The 25,000-nt window shown below is 38.6% G+C and overlaps 3 protein-coding genes across 10 annotated transcripts in view; 1 reads left to right on the forward strand and 2 right to left on the reverse strand.

The window, feature by feature from the left end:
* LOC137967721 (uncharacterized) overlaps positions 1–9,352 on the reverse strand; it is a 10,514-nt gene extending 1,162 nt beyond the window's left edge. Inside the window, exons 1-6 of one of the 4 annotated variants that reach the window (XM_068814266.1) lie at positions 9,100–9,352; positions 7,124–7,207; positions 4,309–4,412; positions 3,235–3,333; positions 1,284–1,546; positions 1–408 (exon numbers count right to left, since the gene is read on the reverse strand). The exon at positions 1–408 is cut by the window's left edge and continues 1,162 nt beyond it. In XM_068814266.1, the coding sequence (XP_068670367.1) occupies positions 1–408; positions 1,284–1,546; positions 3,235–3,333; positions 4,309–4,412; positions 7,124–7,207; positions 9,100–9,126 (985 nt within the window). In that variant the 5' untranslated portion in view covers positions 9,127–9,352. Of the gene's footprint in view, positions 409–1,283; positions 1,547–3,234; positions 3,334–4,308; positions 4,413–7,123; positions 7,208–7,299; positions 7,460–9,099 lie in introns of those variants that run through there. The other 3 variants (XM_068814265.1, XM_068814267.1, XM_068814268.1) reach the window with 3 other exon arrangements.
* A 151-nt stretch (positions 9,353–9,503) lies between these two features.
* LOC137967723 (uncharacterized) lies at positions 9,504–22,022 on the forward strand. Of its 5 annotated transcripts, none has more exons than XM_068814273.1 (9): positions 9,509–9,685; positions 14,287–14,398; positions 15,620–15,685; positions 15,777–15,940; positions 16,447–16,801; positions 17,075–17,198; positions 17,695–17,768; positions 17,864–17,916; positions 21,653–22,022. In XM_068814273.1, exons 2-9 carry the CDS (start codon positions 14,287–14,289, stop codon positions 21,710–21,712), a joined length of 1,008 nt encoding a protein of 335 aa, XP_068670374.1. In that variant the 5' UTR covers positions 9,509–9,685; the 3' UTR covers positions 21,713–22,022. The 5 variants fall into 5 exon arrangements, with proteins under 5 accessions (XP_068670376.1, XP_068670374.1, XP_068670372.1 ...); XM_068814271.1 differs by lacking the exon at positions 9,509–9,685 and adding an exon at positions 12,979–14,166; XM_068814272.1 differs by lacking the exon at positions 9,509–9,685 and adding an exon at positions 12,979–14,166 and having other exon boundaries at positions 15,780–15,940.
* Positions 22,023–22,173: 151 nt separating this feature from the next.
* LOC137967724 (alternative oxidase, mitochondrial-like) overlaps positions 22,174–25,000 on the reverse strand; it is a 7,463-nt gene continuing 4,636 nt past the window's right edge. Inside the window, exons 6-9 of the mRNA XM_068814276.1 lie at positions 24,523–24,615; positions 24,332–24,444; positions 23,151–23,228; positions 22,174–22,964 (exon numbers count right to left, since the gene is read on the reverse strand). Coding sequence (XP_068670377.1) covers positions 22,830–22,964; positions 23,151–23,228; positions 24,332–24,444; positions 24,523–24,615 — 419 coding nt within the window. The 3' untranslated portion in view covers positions 22,174–22,829. The remainder of the gene's footprint in view (positions 22,965–23,150; positions 23,229–24,331; positions 24,445–24,522; positions 24,616–25,000) is intronic.

The raw sequence follows: 25,000 nt of genomic DNA on the forward strand, positions 1-25,000 counted from the left end.
CATGCTTGCAGTTTTTTATCTCATTTTGAGAGTTCAACCATTCCCTCACACGAACAAATGGTTCATCTTTTATGATATGAAACTCTGATATATCAATGTCGGTTTCGACATCCCCTTCGTAATGTTTCGACTCCTCGCTATTCTTTCCATTTGGTTCCCCGTCGGCGGTTCTGTCCGATGGGGCAACCATTAGCTTTCCCCCTGGTAAAACAGACGCTACGTTATGATAAAGACTTATTCTTCTCTCCTTGGCTGTTGATCGTTCGTTTGTACACTGGGGGCAGCTTGGTGGGTCAGAGTCCGAACTCGATATTTTGCTCGTAAGACAAGTATAACCAGAACTCCATCCATTACCAGTCATTAAGGTTGAAGTGTAGTAATGCTGAGAGGCAACCCAGTTAGACACATCTGGAAAAAAAAAAGACTTATCAGCATTAATTGTCGTCGTCGTTATGATAATCATCATCATTCGCTATTGCTTTTGTCCTCGATCGTCTTTGCTATAAGGTACTTCAAGCAACCGTGTTGTCAATGGCAATGGCAAAGCCGCAAAACAATACTATGATTATCAATAGACAACAACGATTTAACAACGTTTCGATTCCATCACAAAATCTGCTAAGTGATGAAATTAGGCGTTCTGTCTGTCGTTAAGGAGGTAGTGCCACCCGATGGTTCAAGACCCGTTCTTACCACTCGTTGAATTTGATCCTGGTAGACTCTGGTTTAACTTCTCAGATGCACTTGTAAATATCCAACTGGTTTGAATCTGACCAGTCAACTTGGGATATTCTTAACAGTTGTTGTTGTTGCTGTTCTGGTATGTCGTTTCATTGATTGTGTTTTATTCTCTCTGAAAATTCCCTATCATTATGGGGTGTGGTCAGTTAAGTATGTATGTAATTTATATCAGTCTTAACTTCAAAACCGTTCACTCGTGCCAGTCCAGTCATGTCATAGTTATTTCATATTCTACAACGGGTTCAAAATAGCATCATCACGAAATGCTTAAATCTCGGCACGCTTTTATATTTTATATTTTTATGGTTGACGTTTCCGTTATCATCGATGTTCAAACTCCCAAAAAATAAAATAAAAGACCAATTTGAAAGAAAACCGCGCTCCTGAAATTTTATCTGTCTTTTAAACCAAATTGAGCTAATTTTTGTGCAGTTGCAGCAATACGAATGGCTTCAAATGGATTTAACTAACACCCTGGAAAACACGAACGAAAGATCAAGAAATCTGTTTAGTCGGCAAGAAAGTAGAAAAAAAATGTTCACCGTCAAATAATCGCGTTCTCTCATCAGGTTCATAAGGCTGTATGCTACTCGAAAAACCACTGTCTCCGGTGGAGTGACAGGTACATCGCCTAGCTTTGGTGTTGCGGTACTTCTGATCAGAGGTTTCTCGAGGTAAGGTGATCTCTACCAGGTCTTGCGTGTCCTGTCCATTTATAAACTCCTCCATCTCTATCACTTTCAGGTTACTTTGAATGAACAGATGGAACGAGGAATCCGTGACAATCGGCGTGATTCTTGCAAGGCTGGAAATGGAATGCAATCTTGTCAGTGGCGTAAAGGCCTCAGTAATCTGGAACCTCGATTGCGAGCTCTAGAGTTTCAACATTTCCTCCTGTTTCATTCTATTGTAGCTCTCATATCTGATGAAGCCTGGCACGTGGCGATTGCGTGCAATACAGTGGGATTTTAATGGTATAAATATTAAAGAAGTTTTAACAGTTAAAGACTCAATGTTACCTTTGGCTTAAACCTAGCAGAGGTCTCTCACGGCGACAGATAACGGAAAAAAAATATTGCTGAACTCTGTTCAAAACTACTCACTTAAGTACCCTCAATTTTAATAATGCAATTTGATTAAATTTCAATAAAGAAGGGCACTAGCTCCACGAAATACCAAAATTTAAGTTGTCTCGATCCTTCTGCTAGTAGTATTTTGTGTGAGTTCAATAAAGATTTACTTGACTTGTCTCAGGAGATGAGGAGGAGAGAAACACGCAATGATTGCACGGTACATTTGTTGTTGGTGCATAACAAGAAAGTGATGGAATACACCCCAGAGCTAAAAGAGTCTATTGACATAGCGACCTTCCTTTCAACACTCCATCAAATGATGTTTTGAAGCGTACAGGATTAGTCTTAGTTTTTTCATGAAATAAAACATCTCAGAGGCAAAGCAGTAAAAAACCGTGTGTAGTTTAAAGAGTGACCTTTGGCCTGTTCTTTTTCTCGCTTCTTGTTGATGTAAACAAAAATCCACAGATAAATCTGTTCACGTGGGTCGTATTGCATCATACAAATATGTTTTAATTAGTTACTGATATCCGCATATGGGTCACTAATTTACAACCCTGGATGATACTTAGAGGTATCACAAAGATAGTACATGTAGTTGCATATTAACACTCAAACGTTTGCATTCAAGTCACGAATTTATTTCACAGGAGAGTTTTGTATATTTATCTTTAAGAAAACGGTAATGTCGACAAGGATAAGAACGCATAAGAACACAAAAACACTACAGTTTTTTATCGCTCTGCAGGCCTCGCCAAAGGGGCCTGTGAAACGACCAAATTTGAGGTTATGTGGACGACGATTTTTTAAAAAAATTTCTTCCTTACTATCAATGTCGTTTATGCCAGTTTGATTCCAGGGCAGTCGGCATGTATCTGCTCTGATAGAAGTTTCGTATTTTAAATGCGAAAATCATAGACCATCATACACTAGCGATAATTCATGTTTTTCAGTGACTTCCTAAAGAGGTCCTTTAAGTCAATCAGGATGTTATAACGTTGCTATTTGAGGGAAAGAAACTAGAAAATCTCCTTGTTTCTGCGTCAATTTTTACTCTCACAAAACAACAGTGAGCTTTCGGGTAGTCGCTTTGTCCGAGCAAGTTGCTCCCCGAAATCTTTATTTACTTCCTCGCTAAATTACTTTCCCTTTCATTCAATATCTCTTCTGGTTTGGGGGTCGCTGTGGAACAGGATCTCACGTAGATCGCTTTTGGTGGATGTAAACTGATTGTAAATTTATTTGAGAATTAAGTCATTCGAGATAACGACAGTAGCTTTTGGAACCGGATCTTTATTTAACCTCACGGAATCCGTCGAAAACTACAGGACATATGATTATGTGACCCCTGGTCACTAGCAGAGCAACTGAACGATATAATTTAATAGTAAAAGGGAGAAAACAAATTAAATAAACTCACCTAGCTAAGGCTTCTTGGAGACTGCTTCGTCGCTTCTCTATAAACTCCTTGCTATACCGACCAAAAATCTTCGTCTTTGTGGGCAAGCACGGCAGTTTCCTGAAAAGCGCAGGACGAATATCAGCGATGGCGGTACATAAGAGCGGATATGCTTCGGTTTTTTGGGCGATCTTTTATACTTCATCGCAATGACTCTCTTAGAGAAACATGATTAAATAAGAAAGAGTGATTTGGAGCACGAGTTTCGCTTCACAGTTCACCCATACACTCAAAAGATCACTTTATGTTAATCTTGATTCCCGAACAAAAGACGTGAATGGTCTCATAGCAACCTGCATGATTGTTCAAGGGCGCTTATTGTGTGATTGAAATAGTAACTTTTAAAATTTAAAAAACACTACTCGCGAAGAGAACCAATGAAAAGAAAAACACGCGAGCTTTGCAGGTAGATTTATTGAGTTCTGTCATAAAAATTGTCTTGCGCGCTCAAACACCTCCACAGGCACCCGCTCAATTGTTTTGATTGTTGCACATGTAAAGTAAGACCAATGCGAAATTTCCAAAATAGTGACCATTTTTGTACCAGAAAATAATAATGTGACAGACAACAGTCTTGAGCACCGCACGCAACCTAACCTGGGAGAAGGGCGTGTGAATTGGCGGGCGAGACAAGTCCGTCTAAAAAGTTCTTTCTGGGCCTTCAAAAGCATCCTGCAATCTTTGCACTATCACAAAAAAGGGCAACGACTTATCACACGTTAGGATTTTGGCCTAAATTACGCGGAATACACTTCACGTTCAAAAGAAGGACAAAAACTGGTTCGTTTAAATCGTAACACGCAATATGTTTTGTTTTTCATGCACCGTTTAATTAATGTTTTGACTTGAATTGAAAAAACTCGACGTTTCTTTTTAAGTCATTGTTTCAGTTTTTAGCCATCATTTCTTTAAAATGATGCATCTGCGAACTAGCTTGCACTGTGATGTGATGGAAAAGCATTTGCAACAGAGTATTCTAATGTATTCAGCTTTGCGCACACACGATCCGTGCTCATACCTGGCGATATTACTTACAGTGTACAAGAACGGTGTCTTGATAACTGCTTCCACAACCACTCGAACTCGGAGAAACGTCTTCTAACTTGCGATCTCTTTTTGGCAAAGATAGTGCTGTTTGTCTATAAAGAGAATGTTGAGTGGTCATCGGATTTACCCATTTATTTGCATCTAATTGCAGAATCATCATGTCGATCAATCAATCAATCAATCCAATTTTGATCCGGGTTTACCCCGTAAACGGGGGTGGCCGGATCTACCTCACTTTGTCAGCAATCTTTCTAACTCTCACTCTCCTTCTCGCTCGATTCATGGCGTCCTTTTTCTCCAAACCAACTCTCATGCTCTCCTTCTCCACTTGCGTCTTCCACGTCTTCTTTGGCCGTCCTCGCTTCCTCTTGCCCTTCACTTCGAACTCCAACGCTTTTCTCAGAACATGCCCATCATCCCTCCTCCTCAACTACCAGTGCTACACAATCTAAATGGGTAATACCCATATAATCTAAATTTAGATCAGTGGGTGCAAGCCATCTCAGATGATCATCCGAGTCATCCAAACCATGCATGCACCGTATTTAGGTATAAGCACCCATTTTGAATAGTGCTGATAAACTGTGTTTAAGTCTAAACGCCCATTCTAAGTAAGCACCCATCTTAAATCGATTAGCTTTCAATATTGGTAATGGGTCTCTATTTAAGTATTACAAAAATTCGCCTTCATTCAGCAGCGTGCTTCCGTGATGGTGTGGTGGTTATCGATGATTCCTTACGCGTGGCTAACGGACTAGGTTCAACCTTTTTGTCATCCATGTCCGTCGATCATTTTAAAATTTCCTTCTTTTCCCTTTTTTTTTCCCTGACGAGAAAATTTCTAAGTATAAGGTGAACTTCATGTAATTGAAGTGAAAGAGGAAACGCATATTTAATGAGTTGCTTGGATGACTCGGACTGAGATGGCTTACACCCAATGATCTAAATTTAGATTATATGGGTATTACCCATTTAGATTGTGTAACACGGGTTACCATCTGAACCACTGTTTCCTTCAATCCCAGCATCTCCATCAGGTCCTCTGTCCTCTTCTTCTCCATCAGTTTTGCACCACAAATTGCTCTAACCATTGCTCTCTCAGTCCGTCTCAAAATTGCTATCTCATTTACCCTCAGACACCGTGTCTCACTCTCATATGAAATCGCCACTCTTACACAACTCCGATAAACCATTCCTTTCACCTTCAGCGAGAACCTTCGAAGTTGAAGCAGTTGTCTCGGGAATTTCCACTCATCCAAGTCCACAGAAAGATTAAGACCTTTTGAAGTAAATTCTATTATCTGGTTTGAAATCATTGAGGGAGGCTAAAAAATTCGGGGAAATAACTGGCTTGCTAGTATGTTTAATAATAAGATGCACATTTTTGTCTCGTTTGTCTTGTCTTTGCTCCGGCAATCATCTCCACAGCGACAAAAAACAATCTTTGGTCGGGTCTCTCAACCATTTCCGAGAAATGCAACAGGCTATGTCTTCGGAGAAATATCTGGACAACAAATCAATGAAAGCTGTTCATATTATGGCTTATACACTGTCCCTGACTGGTGTAAGGTATGCGATTTAATAACATTTTCAGTTATTCAAAAATAAATACTTTGAAGTTATTGTTGATAGGTCTTTCGTTACATTTAACTTTGTATATTGGTTGAAAAACTGCCTCACAATAACTAAGATTTCGTGAGAGAATATTGGACCACACTGCACTCATTGAAACCATATCAGATCAGTTCAGTTCAAAACTTAAGTTTGTTCACACTTCATCATGGGATATTGTATTGATTTGAACAGTAACTACTTGAGAATAGAATAACATTACGAATTTTCATTAGTAATAGCTACAAGAAGTGTCCGGGAGTCGGAGAAGCACAGCTTTCAAGCTGACCACCGGTAATGCAAGTCAAATACTTGTTCATTGAGTGTTCTTCAGATCGTTAAAGCAGTGTTCTGTTATAAAATTAGTGAAAAAAATAAGAAACAGTTCAGTTGTGAGACCATAATTAAGCCGAAAATGATAGCTTATAAGAAGGAAATTAGTACCCAGTCGCCAACAATTTCGAGACTCCTTTTTTCTTTGCTGGTAAAAACGCCCAATTTGTTTTGGCATAATGTAATTCTTTGCCTGCTTCGAAGTTATTGTTTCTCAGCGGTATGACTGTCTAACTACAAACAATAATGGCTTCAGACCAAACCACTGTCGTCCGGTATGACTTCATAAAAGCGATGAAATGGAAGGCAGCCAGGTCATTGAGTATTTTGGAGTGGGTGTGGAGCCGGCTACATCACGTCTTAATTTACTTTTAGCCAAGAAATACCGAAAATGACTTTACTTCTCCATGAATATACATGTCCATACTTATAATAACTGTAACAGTAAATTACGCAAATAAAGTCAAAATTATCCATACTTTGCACTCAGTTAGACTTCTACCTGCGCTGAAGAGAAACATTTGAATTTTCTTCTCCAAATTTTTATCACTTAAGTTCATTTGCGCGGTATTTATTATGGGAGAACTGGAAAATGTGCCATTTGCTGCTGTTTCAAGTTAAAAAGGAAATGGAAAAGGAAAGGAATAGAAATTTATTTCAGTGTCTAATATTCTAGCGCTGGAGCACTACGTAGGGACACAGTAAATTGAAATTAACAAATCAACGCAAATTAAATTTTGGAAAAGAATGGCAGAGGAATGAGTGAGGTAAGGTGACTAAAATACAGAAGAGAAAAAAGTGAGAGGAGGGGGAAAAGTATAAAGGACAATTAAAATTAACTTTTTAAAATTGTTCTCACTTGAACTACAATCTCATAGTCGGTGTAAACGGGCCATCCATGCTCCAGATGAGTTCGAGGGTTACGAACGTGAATGGACATATACTGCAAAAGAAAACCAAAAAGTGGTTAAAAGGCTTTTAGACTATACAGTTGTGATTATTACAACGTAATAGGATATAGAGGATATAGGATACCTACAACTGTGCTTGTATTCCCTCGCAAATTCATCGTAGGCGGAAGCGCGTACCTTTCACTGTTTGGATGCATGTGAATCAAAAGTAACTACTGGTCAGGCGATAAAAACAGTTCAGTTCCTTTTGCGTGCACCGGCCTATCTGAATCACCCACTGGATTATCAATCTGATATTTGATTGACAAGTTGTGTTATGGATATATGTCTGACCACATGTCTGCGCATATCCGACGGAAAGGGCAAATACTAATATTTTTCACTGACATGCTGGTACTCATGCATATCTTCATAAAAATAACTTCTCAAAACATTTCATTGGCTCCGATTACAAATTTTTGGTTTTCTGGCTATTGAAGTTTTTATGTGGCTGTTGTGGTGTTGTTCGGTTTAAAGGAACAATATTTGAATACCATTTATTTCCATATCGAGCAGACCAGAAAGCGCGAAGCACATTTTTGTTAATAGCGAATAACTTCGAAGATGAAACAAGAACTTCGTCGACATAGTCAATTTTATTCATGAAAACTTCAATAAAAAGCCTTACAATTTCTCTGGCTGACTGCACCTGAATCAAATCACGCTAAAACTTGCTTCTCCTTCTTCCTTATCAGGACCTATCAGGCCTTTGTTACTCAAGTCACAAAACCAATGAAATTAGGATCGAGGCATGATCCGTGTGACTCCTGCTGGGCTGTTCATTGGAGGACTAAAAATTACTAAAATTTATCTTTGGAAAATATGAGGAAGGAAAATATTCTTCCTTGCAGGCCAATTTTATTGCCAATAACATCAACAACACTCGACCCCAATCGATCAAGCTCACAGATCATACCAATAAGTCACAACGCATGTACCAAAAATGGATTAGGTTTTCAGGAGGACGTGCCACTGGAGAATTTCAAGTGTTTGTTCCAATATAATTTGGAAAAACCAAACTGACTGTTAATGCGCAAACATTGTAAAAAGTAGGTAGCATGGTTCATCAAGGATGGGCACAATCTCCAAGTTTGAAAACAGATGAATGAGAACGCCGGGAATTGAGAGTTTTTAACTTTTCAGTGTTGCTATTTAACAATTATTCTGCGAAATCGCGCGGAATATCGCCTGATACTTACCCGACGAGGCCGTAGGCCGAGTTGGCTAAAATCAGGCAATATTCCGCAAGATTGAGCAGGACAATTGTTTTATTATTCAACACATTAATGACAAAGCACAATTTTCTACGTTTATTGAAAAAAAAAAACCTGGAAAAACTACCATTTTTCTCCGCGACTTTCAAATTAGGTATATCGAAAGAATACGCACTACAAATATTGAGCGCGCTATGACCATATTTGGACATTGTCACAATAGAATATTATACATGTTCGTATAATGGAATTTTCCGGGGCGGAGTTGCCATAAATGTCTTAATGTCTCGGTTTTTTCCCAAATATTATCGAAAATACATTTTGACATAACTGAGCTTTCACAACAAAAATACTCATGGCCAGTTTTTATCGGGGGCTTTTCCCTAAGAAATGAAAAGATCGGTAGTATAATACAGTCTGCCTATCCATTCAGATTTTTAAAATAATATATCTTTTCTTGCTTTTGATGCAAGGATCTAAAAAGTTTGAGAGATTTAACAGTTCAATATATTGCGCAAACTGATCAAAATATGTCAAAGGAATCGTCAAGGTGGCTGAATTTCGCAAGAACTTTCATATATGTTATATTAAGCAGACATCTACCAGATACGATTCCATGGACTATGACAGCAAAGCATAAAGCAAGGTTACCTCTAATTTTAATATCTTACCTCGATGTCTACTCCTTCTGTAGACATATTCTTTTAGGATGCAACGGGATTGAAGATAAAGGTCAGCTAAACACAAATGCTAACAGTCACCGTTCAAGGAACTGAAGCTAAAAGCACCGCCGGAAAAGCACGTCTTTCCAATTGTCGCAGTGCAAACCGAGGTCACAAGTACGGCTTGTTATTGTAGATTGAAAACGATGTTTAAATCCATCAAGATCAAGGAAAGCTCCTCTCATGACATGTCCCTGTCACAACTGCATTACTAAAATGCATCAAACAGATAGCATTGCAACTCACTCTTTCTTAGCGGTTCATCAATTTTGAATTGACACCAATCATGATAGATTTTCCGCAATATGATATGTGTTATTCGTAAGGTCAAGTGCTTCTTTTAATTGTATGGCACAGAGACGTCTTTGTTTCAGGCAATGGCACGTTAGTTCACCTTCATGTCAGTGATTCACGTATGAAAGTGACTAAAGTAAAGACCGCAAGGCGGAGACTGATTGATTTAGTACACTCAAGGTGACAACCGCGCTTCTCGTCACGCAGCGGATAAAAATTTATTGGAACTTCAAGAAACTGGGTAATTGATAAAAAGTGTAGTTAACCGAACCGTAAAATGAAAGCTAGAATTTTAAAAGAGTGCTTAGGCCTAATCACTGAAACGAGCGCTTAGGCTTAGTCAGTAAACGAATGCAGATTCATCACATTATCTCGTAAAGAGTGTGATTAACGGAACCGCAATATGAAAGCTAAAATTTGAATGAAAGAACGAGGCTCGGCGGCTCGACGGCTCGCCACTCGAGTGATACTTCTTTAAAAAATGGCCTGTATTCTGTAGTTTATCCGCACTTACGTCCTCACGCTTTCACAACGGCGAATATCCATTGTGCTTTGCGCTTTAGTTCACGATTTTAGAACGAGAAATATACATTCTAATTACCGATTTTGGCCTGAGGACTCGGAAGAGTATCTACTGTATATAGCCCTCTTGGGCTCTCACGCTTTGAGAACGAAGATTATTCATTGTGTTTTGTACTTTGGGGCATTTATGATTTTAGAACGGGGAACATACATTCTTAGTAGCGCAAAATCGGTGAAAATTGGTTAAATAGGAGAATCATAAAAATCTCAGAATCGGACAATAGGAGAATCGGAAAAATCGTAGAATCAGAGAATGAAAATTGGTAAAATAGGAGAATCGGAAAAATCTTAGAATCGGACAATAAAAATTGGCAAAGTAGGAGAATCGGAAAAATCGTAGAATCGGAAAAATCGCAGAATCTGAACAAGCGGAGAATCTGAAGAATCGGAAGAATCGTACGTCAAAAGTCATATTTTACTATTGTACGATTTAGCCGTAATCGCACCCTTCTGGGTCTGCGCAGTCTGCATTCTACAGTCTGTGTTTCACATTGACCGGATAAGTAATCCTTACAGAGTTCTTTTGATATACATGTATTATAAAGAAAATGCATTTTGCACTTATTTGAAATGATTTTCTCATTTGCAATATATATTTTGAAAGAGCATTAGCCAAAAATGAGCGTAATTTTAGATAATACGAGATGCTTCTGTGAAGCATACACTGGGTTGCCTGTGGTACGTGCTACAGAAAATCAGAAGGCACTGAATTGTGTGGTATTGAAATACAGCATTCCAGTCTCTGAAGAATAACAAATAAAAGAGAAGCGAGAAACATTGGCTTCTGGGCTGACATGTTGATAATTTTCAAGTTCCCTCACAACTTCTTTTTACCACAAGTGTGCCCTCTGAGCATCTGAAGGCTTTCTAATACTAAAGTTCACTGAAGTTAAGCCCTGCCGGGCGGGGTTAGTGTTTGGATGGGAGACCGAAACAATGTACCCCTCTTAAAACAGAAGCATCGGACCGAAAATACTATTAACTCTAACAAATGCGAACTCAGCAAGGTACAGATCTTGTTAGCTTGCTTTATGCAAAACAAATATTGATGAAAAAGCAAATAACTATTGATACACAGTTTTCAGAAAGAGCAGAAGGAAGTTTCCCGGAGGGTCGATCGAGAATAAAATATTTACGACATCAAAACAACATTAATTTTGAACCGTGAATATAGAATATAAAAAGTTACGATCAGCGACAAACATTTTGGGAGATTTTTGCTACGTTCAAGTAAATTGCAAAATCGAAAAGTGACATGGCCGGAATTCAGCGGGCGCCGTGATTACGTTACCGCTGCATGTTTACTCGTCAAACAGTGAAGCATCTGTGTCAAATGATGTCAAGATACCGGGTTTTTAAAAAGTTTCTTTTTCTGTCAAGTGTTATAAAGTTTGACAATGAAATGAGCGAAGTCAAAACAAAGATCACAATCGCCCAACTCTTGTTTATGCAAAGTCAAAATTTACTCTCCAAGACGCGTACGACGTTATTATCACCAGGTAATTCCATCATTTTGGAAATAGCAGCTACTTTATTATTCATCTGCGTCACAAGTTTTCACTGATTTTGGGGCTCATTTTGTTGAAACTCGAGCACGCTTTCAACAGGCCTGTGAACCCTTCCCGCTTACAGAGCAAAACTAAAAAACTTCTCGCATATCACATTTCAACCTTAAGCTCGAAAATTCAATACACAACATGATATTATAATTCACAAAGGCAGAAAATACCACAGAATCCTTTTCCAGCGAAAGTTTTATTGAGACAAACAACATATTTGCTCTTAGAGGCGAAAACCTCTTCCTATTTCATTGCGTGCGTGAAGACAACAAACTCAATTGTGTCAAATTACCTTGTACTTCAGGTAAATACTGCTCACTTTGATTTCGTCTCGACGGGCGATAGATTGTTGTCGAAGTCCAGTACTCGTCGCTTTTGAGATTCATGCCTAGTTTATCCAACTGACTTTCCATTATTGAGCTCCATAAGGGTATATTTACTGGGTTGCCTTATAAGGCAAACCCAGTCGAGGTCTTCGTTTAGTTTGTTTGTTTTCTTTTTTTTCTTTTTTTTAGTTTTTTTTTTTTCCGTGTCGGTAAAAGTCTTGCCTGTCACTCCCCTGGTAAGTGGTGTCTTTGTGTATAGAGCCTTCTGGGCGTATTTTCTTAGGATCGAGAGGGTAGTGGAACTGCGTAGATTTCTCTGGTGGACACAGTAGAATCATTAACTTAGCCTGCAATGGCGTCGAAAGTCATGCAACGCGAATGGCGTTTTAGTGGATCCTTAAACAAAATATACCCTTATGGAGCTCAATAATGGAAAGTCAGTTGGATAAACTAGGCATGAATCTCAAAAGCGACGAGTACTGGACCTCGACAACAATCTATCGCCCGTCGAGACGAAATCAAAGTGAGCAGTATTTACCTGAAGTACATGGTAATTTGACACAATTGAGTTTCTTGTCTTCACGCACGCAATGAAATAGGAAGAGGTTTTCGCCTCTAAGAGCAAATATGTTGTTTGTTTCAATAAAATTTTCGCTGGAAAAGGATTCTGTGGTATTTTCTGCCTTTGTGAATTATAATATCATGTTGTGTATTGAATTTTCGAGCTTAAGGTTGAAATGTGATATGGGAGAAGTTTTTTAGTATTGCTCTGTAAGCAGGAAGGGTTCACAGGCCTGTTGGAAGCGTGCTTGAGTTTCAACAAAATGAGCCCCAAAATCAGTGAAAACTTGTGACGCAGATGAATAATAAAGTAGCTGCTATTTCCAAAATGATGGAATTACCTGGTGATAAATAACGTCGTACGTGTCTTGGAGAGTAAATTTTGACTTTGCATAAATAAGAGTTGGGCGATTGTGATCTTTGTTTTGACTTCGCTCATTTCCTTGTCAAACTTTATAACACTTGACAGAAAAAGAAACTTACAAAACCCGGTATGTTGCCATCATTTGACACAGATGCTTCACTGTTTGGCGAGTAAACATACAGCGGTAACTTAATCACGGCGCCCGCTGAATTCCGGCCAAGTCACTTTCGATTTTGCAATTTACTTGAACGTAGCAAAAATCTCCCAAAATGTTTGTCGCTGATCGTAACTTTTTATATTCTATATTCACGGTTCAAAATTAATGTTGTTTTGATGTCGTAAATATTTTATTCTCGATCGACCGTCCGGTTTCTGAAAACTGTGTATCGATAGTTATTTGCTTTTTCATCAATATTTGTTTTGCATAAAGCAAGCTAAAAAGATCTGTACCTTGCTGAGTTCGCATTTGTTAGAGTTAATAGTATTTTCGGTCCGATGCTTCTTTTTTAGGAGGGGTACGTTATTTTGGTCTCCCATCCAAACACTAACCCCGCCCGGCAGGGCTTAACTTCAGTGAACTTTAGTATTAGAAAGCCTTCAGATGCTCAGAGGGCACACTTGTGGTAAAAAGAAGTTGTGAGGGAACTTGAAAATTATCAACATGTCAGCCCAGAAGCCAATGTTTCTCGCTTCTCTTTTATTTGTTATTCTTCAGAGACTGGAATGCTGTATTTCAATACCACACAATTCAGTGCCTTCTGATTTTCTGTAGCACGTACCACAGGCAACCCAGTGTATGCTTCACAGAAGCATCTCGTTTGTTTAAGGATCCACTAAAACGCCATTCGCGTTGCATGACTTTCGACGCCATTGCAGGCTAAGTTAATGATTCTACTGTGTCCACCAGAGAAATCTACGCAGTTCCTCTACCCTCTCGATCCTACGAAAATACGCGCAGAAGGCTCTATCCACAAAGACACCACTTACCAGGGGAGTGACAGGCAAGACTTTTACCGACACGGAAAAAAAAAAAAAAAAAAAGAAAAAAAAGAAAAAAAAGAAAACAAACAAACTAAACGCAGACCTCGACTGGGTTTGCCTTATAAGGCAACCCAGTAAAAAGCATGCCACTGGCACAATCTATTCGAGCCTATGAATCGTCACGACACGTCAGAGAGGCCCTGGGAACAACTACCTTGTCGTAAGAAGCAGCAGCGAGAGAGCAACGGTTTCTTTGATTGAAGTTTTTATCTGTCATTTTGAACTTGTTTTCACTATGAAAGAGAAAAAGCAAAGCCAGTCAAAGTCCAAACGGCGGATAAAATCAAATGTACTTTGAATTATTTTTCGAGGAAATGTTGCTGTATTGGGTTGCGTTACAAAATTAACATAAACTGAATTTTAATGTTTTTGTTTTTAATGATTAAATTTTCAAAAATGTTACGATTAGATGCGAAGACGAACCGTAGCTAACGCTTTCCCCGAAGTAAAAGATGATGAGCAAGGCCTAAGGATAATGGAGATGGACTCGACTGGTGAGGAAACAAAGGAAACCGCTTCAGGTGATCGTTTCATTCAACCAAGTTAAATATAACAGTTTATTGCAATAATAATAATAATAATAATAATAATAATAATAATAATAATAATAATAATAATAATAATAATAATAATAGTAATGATGATGAGGATGATAATGAGGATGATGATGATAACGATAACAGCAACATTTTGTATTGTGCAGCTCCAAAAGTTCACAGCACTTCACTATAAAATTCGTATATAATGAAATCTTAAGTGAGCAAGTAGCCTCAAACAAAATTTTCATTGTTATTGTTGTTTTATTTACTCCATTCGAAAAAAATACATTATCACATTATCAGCACTATTGACTTAATAATGAAGTACCTCTTAAGGAGATATATCATAAAAAATCATAATGTGAAATCACATAAAAATAGAATGGAGAAGGGCACAGTATAGTAAAATCAGTAACAGTCGCTGAGCCCCTTATGTCCCTAGATTCTTTTAAAAGGAATAAGTTGAGTTGTTAAAGCCTGTCATACAGTGCGGCAGAATTCCAGTGCCTGGTCTAGTTGCTGTGATTGAGATAGCTCGGCCTTCATCTTTTTTCCAATGCAGTGCATTTGGGAGCGAACAATAACTAAAGGATCAAGTAGCTCATTATCAAAATTTCAGCGACCAGTTTGACTATGAGGTTGACAATCGAAAACCCATGTCCAAAATTAGGATTCGCTTTGTGAGCTACTCTAGGATAGGGGGGATTTGGAGAGTTTACTCTAGTATAGGGTAGCAAAATTCAGCTGAACCAGCTCTGGTATAGGCTAAGGGTTCCAGGGTCCCAGCAGCACATCCCCACCCAGAAATTCCTAAAGTACCACCTCTGGGGATTAGCACAAACCAGTGTTAAATACCATGGAAACCTTTAGGTTTTGATGCCTCTTAAGCAAATGTTAGTGCCAACCAGGCTTCAAGCAACTGGCCCCAGATATATATCTAAAGTGGTTATAAAGTTATCATGATTGCATGGCAATGGCAGTGCTAGGGCTATTGTAAATGCGTTTTTATGATAAAACATCCATTTTGTTCCTTTTTTGCTTATCACCGCTGACGAATTAGGAGACATTCCAGTTTTAGTGTGGACAGGCGAAAAACCAAAATGTTAGGGCATAGAAAACTGATTATGATTCATGTAAACAAACATCAGTTATTGTTTTCCCTAGAATCAAATGAGTGTTTCATACATTAATTTGTCTCCACAGATGGGCCACAAACCTCTGTTGTTACTTCCCTCATGTCCAATAACAGAGCTCTAGCAGCAGCTTTAGGTACAGATTGCTTCTTTTTCAAAACATAAATTTCAAAACAGATAGTCCAAAATAATCATTATTTTTGAAATGGATCATTTAATTTTTTCAGAAGATGCACAGCTTGAGCTCCGCTCTATTAATCGTGAAAACATTCAGCTGAGGAAACAAATTCATGAAGATCATCACCTATTTGTGGAGAAGACCAGGGATCTAGAGAAACAACTCAGATCCCTTGAGCAATTTTCAGGAAACAATTTACCGAAGCCAGCTCAGGTAGTCTTCTGCCTAAAAACTTACAGGTTGTACCCTGGCATATTTGTGTGAAGGTTTCTAGAAAGAAGGTTTTCTTTGGTTTAGTCAACCCTTTGCTGAGAAATATCACATTCCATCTAGCAGATTTTGTTTTAGAAAATAGCAAACAAATCCATTCAACTAAATTCAGTATGCATTTAGTTTAAATCCATCAAGATAATTCAGTAGCTTCGTAATCTTGTTACACATGATTATTGCATAAGCAAGCTTCGCCCCTATTTCACATTTTGCTGGAATTGCTCTGTCATTGTTATAAAAATTTGGTTCATACTTAAAGTATGCAGAAAGCGTCATACAACTGTACCTGTGAAGTTGAGAGAGCAGTCAAGAAGTTCAGTTGATTTTGGCAGCAGGTTATTTAAGCTACTCTTATTATCTTGTGCTCTCCAAACTTGCTACATAGATTGAAACCCTTTACAAACCTATGGAACACACTAATATTATTTTTATTGAATCCATAAATCCAGGTAATTTTCCATGATGTGTACAATCTCCTGAAAGAAACATGTACCCAGTTTCTTCAAGGCTCCAACTTTCTATCAGATGCACTTCATCTTGTAAATTCCCTTCTCACACAATCTAACGGACTTGTGAAAGTTGAAGATGTCAGTACACATAAGTATGTTCATGCACTGTTCAACCAAGTGTCTCCTTATGTGGACCCAGTTGTCAGTACTGCTTGCACCACCCCTCCTCCAGATGACCTTGCTAATCCTGCTTGCACCACCCCTCCCCCAGATGAGCCATCTTCTATGGAAATCACAACATCTCAGGATGTTACCATAGAAACATTCGACACTGCATTGAGGCCCTCACATAGAGGTAAGTCATGTTACTGTTTTTTTGTTTGTGACAAAGCTAATACCTTTTGAAGATAATGTCCTCAGAGCTCTCAAGTAACATAATTTAGGCACTGGAATTCACTGATCTAAAGAATTGTAGTGGTCTTGTCTTTAAAGAAACCATCAATGCATGTCAAGCAAACATTTTATTTTGTATTATGTAGTTATTTGATGTTTGGCAGGTGTGCTTGTCTTGTTTCCTTCCATCAAATGCGCAGTTTGGGAGTCCTTTTTATGTTTTCTCTATACTCAGAGCATGGGAAGATTGGTGATGATCTTGCAGCAATGGATATTGACCAGTTACAAGTTGAAAACAGACGTTGCTCAAAGAGGAAAAGTTCTATGGGAGTTAGCTACACTGAACCAACTCTTAACAGGTTGATGATTGTTACTATTGCAGTTTTGAAGTTTGACAGTCCATTCTCATTTTTATTATGACTTTTGTCTTAAAGTTCCAAATTCTTGAAATCGATATCGATGTGAGCTTGAGGTTGAGGGACCCCATGCCTTGAAAAGAGATAAGAAAGGGCAACTGAAACCTGCTGAAAAACCGCACAGGATGTTGATATCTTTCTTTGTAGATTGTTATAGAAATCTTTGAATATGAGGTTATTTTGAAGATTATTGCAAAGATCTTTGTTTGGGATTTTTACAGGATCTCAATAAGTCGACACTTGCCGAAACTGTTTGCTTAGATCTTTGAACAAGGATATTGTAGACATTTTGTTGAGATCTCAACAAAAATGAGCAGAATTTGTTCGGCAGCCTTAAGAATGTTTGAACTGGCCTGGGTAACTTATAGCTACCTATGTGCTGCATAAAATCATTTGAGCTGAAGTACATGTTTCAACCTCCCTCTTTCATGTTCAACAGCAAATTGCGTAGGGGAGACCGATTTACTGATACTACATTTTGTGAAGACGGAGTATTTTGGGAAACTCGTAAGAGTAAGTTGATTTCTTCAAGGGAATCTCTTGATTTTGCTATCTAGTTTTGAATTTACTAACTTAACGGTTTCCCTTTTACTTCTTTTCCATGTTAGAAAAGAAAGCACAGTCAAAAAGGCAGGCTTCGTTAACACTCTGTGGAAGAACGGTAAACGCTTTAAACATTGCTTGCAAGCATTGTTAAGCCCCGGCTACACGTTCAAACGTTGTTATAGCACATTTGTTGGATCAACAATGTTAGGTAACATGCATGCTTGATGACGTTTGTTCAACATTTTTTGTTGGAAGAATGTTTTAATTTCGATCAAACGTTTTCTCCAACATACAACAAATGTTGAAGCGTGTATCCGCCCTTTCAACAATAGAGAGCTTTAGATTCTAGGACGAGAACGACTACGAGTACGAGATTTTCTCATAGAACAACAGTGAGTGCACGCAAACCATCGTCATTTTGGCGGAGAAAACGTGATATCGTCGTCATGTCAGTACGAGGTTTTGCAAAGATGGCGTTGTGTCAAAACAAGTCAAGGTAGCAGTTTTGGCATTTTTCGATCAGCAAAAAGGCTCAGTTATCAGCAATAAGAATAACTGAGCAACCTATACGGAGCCCTATACTGCTAACAAAGAGTAAGATTGATCGTACCGGTTATAAATTTTCTTAGTATTTTCGCTTAAAGCGGACAGTCAAAACTAGCGATTGCAGGATATCAGGCCCAATTTGAACGGCACAAATCTCTTGCTCCTGCGGTGCTGCAGTGACCATTCAAAATTATGCAATTAAGTTAGGTGAACAACTGCTACCGCAGTGCCGTAGTGGATGAAAAATGAAGTCTGAATTAGTTTAAAGACTGCTACCGTAGTGCCGCAGTCGATGACGAATTAAGTCTGAGTGAGTCGAACGACTGCTACCGCAGTGCCGTAGTGCCGTAGTCGATGAATTATGAAGGGATTAGTATTGCTATGGAGGATAGACCTGGGATAAGGGAAATAATTTTGTCTCAACCTGTGGAAGAGCCAGCTAATCCATTTCCAACATTGTTGCATCAAACGAAATGTTTGATCAAAATCAAATCTTACCCAAAGATTCTTCAAAGCAAAAACGCTCGCTAAACCTCATCCGACAATACAGGGACACCCAACAAAGGTGTTCCCCAAAATATATCTGTTCCGCAGTGGAAATTCAGCTGGCTGACAAGTTATTAAATTTCATACTTTTTAGCATTTCAATAAACCTACTCGGCTAAGTGCCCGGGCAAACTGCTTCAACCTTTGCTTCAAAATCTGTTGGATTATGTGGAACGATGTTGAACGATGTTGATTGCTAGTAGGGGTGGGCAAACGGTTTCATGATTTCAACAAAGCTCAGGACAGGCCTTGTATTCAGTCCCAGGCTGCAGCTGCAGTTGTATTTTAATAACATTTTAAACATCATTATGATAAGTCATTTATGCATATATGTATATATTATTTTATTTTATTTATTTACTTATTTATTTATTTTGTACATCATTGTACATAGTTCCGTAATCCGGCCTTTGGGCTGCCATGGAGTATTTTTAAAGGGAACCATCACTAAAACAGGAATATATCTTTAAAATAGTTAACATAATGCTCACAATCAAAATTGTTCGAACGTTTTCCAATGGGAGCGTTTGTATCCGAAATAAATAAATTTTAAAAACGGTTGTTTTGGTTTTCAAATTTCCCGGGCGCCACCATCTTGAATAATTGTAACGTGTCATGGAAATTTGAAAACCAAAACAAGCGTTTTTGAAATTCATTTATTTCGGATACAAACGATTCCATTGGAAACTATCTGTCCATCTATCTATCTATCTATCTATCTTTCTATCTATCTATCTATCTATCTATCTATCTATCTATCTATCTATCTATCTATCTATCTATCTATCTATCTATCTATCTATCTATCTATCTATAGGAACATGATACAGTCATTGAGAGACCGACTAGTTCGCACGCTCATACCCAACAATAGGGAGCTTAAGCAACGACAACGGCGACGGCAACGAGAACGTCATCTCAAAATATAAATTCGCGTTATTGTAATCGCTTCGTTACTATTTCAACTTTTTTATTATGACGGGGGTGTGGTAGTTCCTCAAAAATGACGCTGGTAGGAACGGCGCTCAATTTAGGGCAGAAAATGAAAATTTATCCTCAAGTAATGACGTTTTTCATAAAACGTAAAATTTGGCTATTTCACGTTGTAGTTTTGCTGACGACGGCAATGAAATGGACGAAAGTGAAAAACACACGTGCAGGGCGTGCAAAGCTATTATTTTTGCCTACTAAATATGCAAATTTGTGACGTTCTCGTTGCCGTCGCCGTTGTCGTTGCTTAAGCTCCCTAGTGTTGAAGGAGGGAACAGCAAACGGCTTCAACTTCGTTCAACATTCGCGAAAGCAAAAGAAATGTTGAATGAAAAACAGTTTAAACGCTTTTAAACTCATTCAACATCGATTCAACTTCGTTTCAACATCGCTGTTCAACAAAATCAAACGGATGTTGAAGCAAATGTAGAAGCCGTTTGCCGCCCCCCCCTCCCCCGGGCACGTGACGTCACGGTGGCCATGTTGGTGTCCCCAACTCATCCTCCGGGAATTGAGCTTGAGTGGAAAAACAAGGTTACTAATCACGCGAGCTAAAACACTCCATACCGGATCCGAAATAATAGACCTTTTCGGCTTGTACATTTTGTTTTCCCAATACAGATCATGTGATAATACTCAGGAGGTTTGGTCTTTTGTTTTGTTCATTAAAGTGAGGGTATGCAAGCATGAATATGCCTGCATGCACTCTTTTTAATGAACTAAACAAAGGACCAAGCCTCCTGAGTATTATCACATGATCTGTATTGGGAAAACAAAATGTACAAGCCGAAAAGGTCTATTCATGTCCATGAAAGAAAAGAACAAAGCGAACATAACAATATTCAATTATCAAGACCTAATCGGAATAACAATGGTCCTTTTGTCCTCAGCCATTTTAGTCCGGTATATGAAAGTCTAACCCAAATCATTGTTGTACCCAATTCAAACCCTTTGGGATTTAAACGTTTTGTTCCAGGTATTACCATATCATTTAAATATGAATGCTACATTATCGTGCAAGTACAGTACACAATCTTAATCCCGGGAGATTTGAATTGAGTACAACATTGAGTTAGCCGATTAGGTCTATCCGTGCTGGCTGGATGAGAAGAGAAACTGGGGAAGACTGGAGGAGAACTCGTTCTCGAGAAGCTAACCGCTGGTTCAACTTAACGCATGTTGAGAAAAAAAAACCTGTTTTGACTGGTTTGGCGAGCAGGTTCTCTGCTGGCTGGGAGTTTCCATCGCTAGTCAAGCTGTGAGCTGAAATAATCATCCTGGGCCCGGTTCCTCGAAAGCCGATTAACTTAATCCAGGATTAGCGTAAACTTTTCACGTTTTCAACTTTTTGGTGAAAGTTTCTTTTGCTTATTTTCGTTTTTCAAGATTGACGTCTTCTCATGTAAAGTTCTGCCGAAAATCTGTGTTGAACAGCATTTGGAAGTAGAGAAATAAACTGCTTGGTTAATTTTTAATCTTAGATTAGCGTTAATCGGCTTTTGAGGAACTGGGCCCTGGTGGTGCCCTTTTCTTTTCCCAGCAAAATTAAAAAACTTAAAAAAAAATGTTTTACAAGCGTTTTCTTGTAACTTTTTTGCCTATTATCGTACATTTTGGAAATAATTTTAATTTTCGTTGAGTGCCCCTGACAAAATGATGCCCGTTGAAACATTGGAAAAGGAAATTTGAATCGATTTGTTGCATAGCGCTACCCTAATGAACTTTGTCTTTCTCGATTCCAAACTTATTACTTTTCGTTTTCTTTCCAGAAAAAGCGAGCTCCCCTCACTGATTTGACAAATGTCATAAAAGAGGAGCCCTGGTTTTGAATACGTCTTCACAAACACGTCATCATTGGAGACTGAGAGCACAGACCAACGATATTTGTTTGCCAGAATACGTCAAACCGCCAAAGAGATAAATTTAGCAACTTGATCACAAAATGGTGATAGCATAGAAGCACAAGCACAGCAATCCACAGTTTCCACAGAAAACACAAAGCCTGGAAAATTATACCAGTTTGTTGCGTGGTTTCCTTTGCATTTATTTGTTATCCTGAACGCTGACAACCCTTTGCAGGGCTTGCTTGTATTGTACATACATGTACATCCCTTTGGCATTCGCTGTTTTTTTTTCTGGGAACATTCCAAGGTTCCGCCTTTCAAAACACCAGCCTGAACGGAAAGGATAAATGAATATGACAAGGAAGTATCTTTTGGTGATCACCGGGGGTTTCTCTCAAATAATATTTATATTTATAATAATACATAACACTAATGAAGACCAAGTATTTATATCCAGAATATTTATTAAAGAAAAAAGAACTCTTCTCTGGTGAATATTTTACTTAGAGTTGCGCATCAAACTATTCAGTGTACGTCTTTCATATGCAAATTGCTCGTTAGCCTAATAAATGACCAGGGACACTTGGATAGCATTTCTGCTCCATTGCCATTGGTCATGTTTTAAGAAATTGAGCTCTGTTTCGAAACAATGCCACATGCGAATGAACAAAAGTAAGGTCTGTACTCCCAGCAACTTTGTTAAAGATTCGTGCAACCCTGTAGCGTAACAACTTGTTTCTTAAAGTTTGTAAACTTGATACCAGTTGCTGCAGTCGAAGTCTTTGGTTTTATCATCGGAGTTGATAATGTAAAATGGCCACCGTACAGAGATTCTAAAAGCTGACGTTTCGAGCGTTAGCCCTTCGTCAGAGCGAATCGAGGAATTGCGGCTTACGTGTAGTTTTTATAGTAGAGTAGGAGCTACGCTATTGGTGGTAACATGGCAGGATCCGTGGAAGTCTCTTATAGTTGCCAGGCAGTTAATTTTAAAACGAAGAATGAGAATCGACTCAGGTTTCGTTTACGTCCTCCTGGCTATTTTCTTATTTTGAGCAAACTATATACCAAGACGCCTAACTCAGACCATGCCCAATTGGTATTTTCACAGCTTTTTTTCTCCGGGGAGGAATGGGTTAGGCGCACAGAGTGGCAAGGAGCTGAGTGTGTGATTGACAACTCGGTGATGGGCTTCATCTGCTCGGATGGCTAAGATGACGTCACGCATTGTCGAACCATCCTAATGTAATATAAAGACGAAAAATAGTTAAGGATTGCATCAAAAGCGAAAGGGAAACAAATGGACATACATACATGGTGGTTTGGTTGAAAACAAACTCGTGTAGTTTGAGTTCGTGGGAATATAAATCTTGCTATGCTAGCAAAGTCATTCAAGGGTATGGAATCAGCGTAGCACATTGCTTACCGGTATTTGCCAATAGTTGACGGCAATCTTTGGGGCCAGCTGATTTTTCCACAAGGGTAACTTTCCACTTTCAATACACTGGTGAAGAGAAGTGAATTCAGAGAAAAAGAAATAGCCAAACTTCCCTATTTCTGAGGTGACTAGTTTACTAATGGACGACTAGAAATAACGAAAGGCGCAATCAAACTTCCAAGCCCTATGACGAGTTTTATATCCAGTGATCTTGATTCAAAAAACGCGAAAATTTATTTTTTACAATGACTGCAAGATTCTCGCGCGCTCATTGGCTAATTTTTATTGTCAATAAGCGGACAGACACATGAATTTATAATTTGTGCGATAATGACGCGATATTACTCTCGTCAGATTGAAGTTTCTTGCATTTTTGTGTCGCGGTCCTTCTCGTGTTTTGACTTAATTTTGATCCCTCTGCCTTTTTGTTATTATAGAAAAACAAATTGATATCAGTTTTTCATGCGTCTGTACTGTTATTGACAATGAATTTCGTCATAACATTGTCAAAGCAGTCTGCGGATCCACTCGGCTATCGCCTCGTGGATCCACGGCCACTTTGACAATGCTATGAAGAAATTCATGATCAATAACAGGACAGACGCATGAAAAAGTGTCATCAATTTTTAAAATGATATGCATTGTAGATGCCACGAAAGCCATTATTGCCGGTAGATGGATATTTTCTTTTGTTTTGTTCAACTGTTCAATTGACGTTTAATTTTAAAAAATATGTACACGTTCTAGTGACTAATCAAATGCCAGTAATACTTAATACAGTGGAGCTGCGGCCACTTTGACAATGCTATGAAGAAATTCATGATCAATAACAGGACAGACGCATGAAAAAGTGTCATCAATTTTTAAAATGATATGCATTGTAGATGCCACGAAAGCCATTATTGCCGGTAGATGGATATTTTCTTTTGTTTTGTTCAACTGTTCAATTGACGTTTAATTTTAAAAAATATGTACACGTTCTAGTGACTAATCAAATGCCAGTAATACTTAATACAGTGGAGCTGAGCCGGTGTCGGCGTTGATCGCCGGGAAAACGAGTGCCAGAAAATCATTTCCTTTTGATATAGGACCAAAGCAATGTCATGAGAAATCAGTCTACTCCACAGCCTGGGGAAAGACAGCGTGACAAGAATAAATCGGAGTCTAACCTCGAGACAGTGGGTATATGTTTTGACCGCCTCTTCCTCTAAATATCCAACGAATCTGTGGCAGAACTTGGGACTGATCAGGTAAGCCAGGAAAAACAGGTTTACAAAAACGCCTTGCAAAAGACAACAAGAAAAACAAAACTTTATAAACTTGCATCACACTTGAATGCAGTGCAGAAAATTGATTATACCTTGGGTTAACAAAATAGCTCCACGAAAAATAACTCCAGGTTGTTTTAATTCAAGAGCTGTCATCAAATGCATCCTCTCATTTTCAGCTTCCTCTAAAAGGACAATAACATTTGAATTTAAGATCTCTATCATATTGCTTTGAAGAGGTTCAGCCAGAGATTGGACATGGTCTCAGTGGCCAGACCCAAAACGCGAAAATAGCGCAATTTGCCGGCTTTTAGTATCAATATTGAAGGTCAGCCTTCAACAAACATTGCACCCGTTTCTCGCGCTTGCCAGTGGCATCGCTTCATGCAATTCTCGCACATAACCCTTCACGCACACGCGTTTATTTGTCTTTAGGACGACGACGATGGCTACGATAACGTTGTTCAAAAATATTATTTCACGTTCACGCTATACTCCAAAGTCATTATGCGGGAAAAGTGTTCATCAAAATCCCAGGAATAACATTGGTATGAACTGTGTGGATGTTTT

Source organism: Montipora foliosa, chromosome 8 (genome assembly GCF_036669935.1).
Source record: "Montipora foliosa isolate CH-2021 chromosome 8, ASM3666993v2, whole genome shotgun sequence".
Taxonomy (NCBI): Eukaryota; Metazoa; Cnidaria; class Anthozoa; order Scleractinia; family Acroporidae; genus Montipora; species Montipora foliosa.

Bases quoted from the DNA above. Each gene is read 5' to 3' on its own strand.
- LOC137967723 (XM_068814271.1), top strand. From the start codon at position 14,113: ATGAAAGAGAAAAAGCAAAGCCAGTCAAAGTCCAAACGGCGGATAAAA. The intron at 14,399-15,619 runs GTGATCGTTTCA...TTGTCTCCACAG, and splicing joins AACAAAGGAAACCGCTTCAG to ATGGGCCACAAACCTCTGTT. The intron at 17,199-17,694 runs GTTGATGATTGT...CATGTTCAACAG, and splicing joins ACTGAACCAACTCTTAACAG to CAAATTGCGTAGGGGAGACC.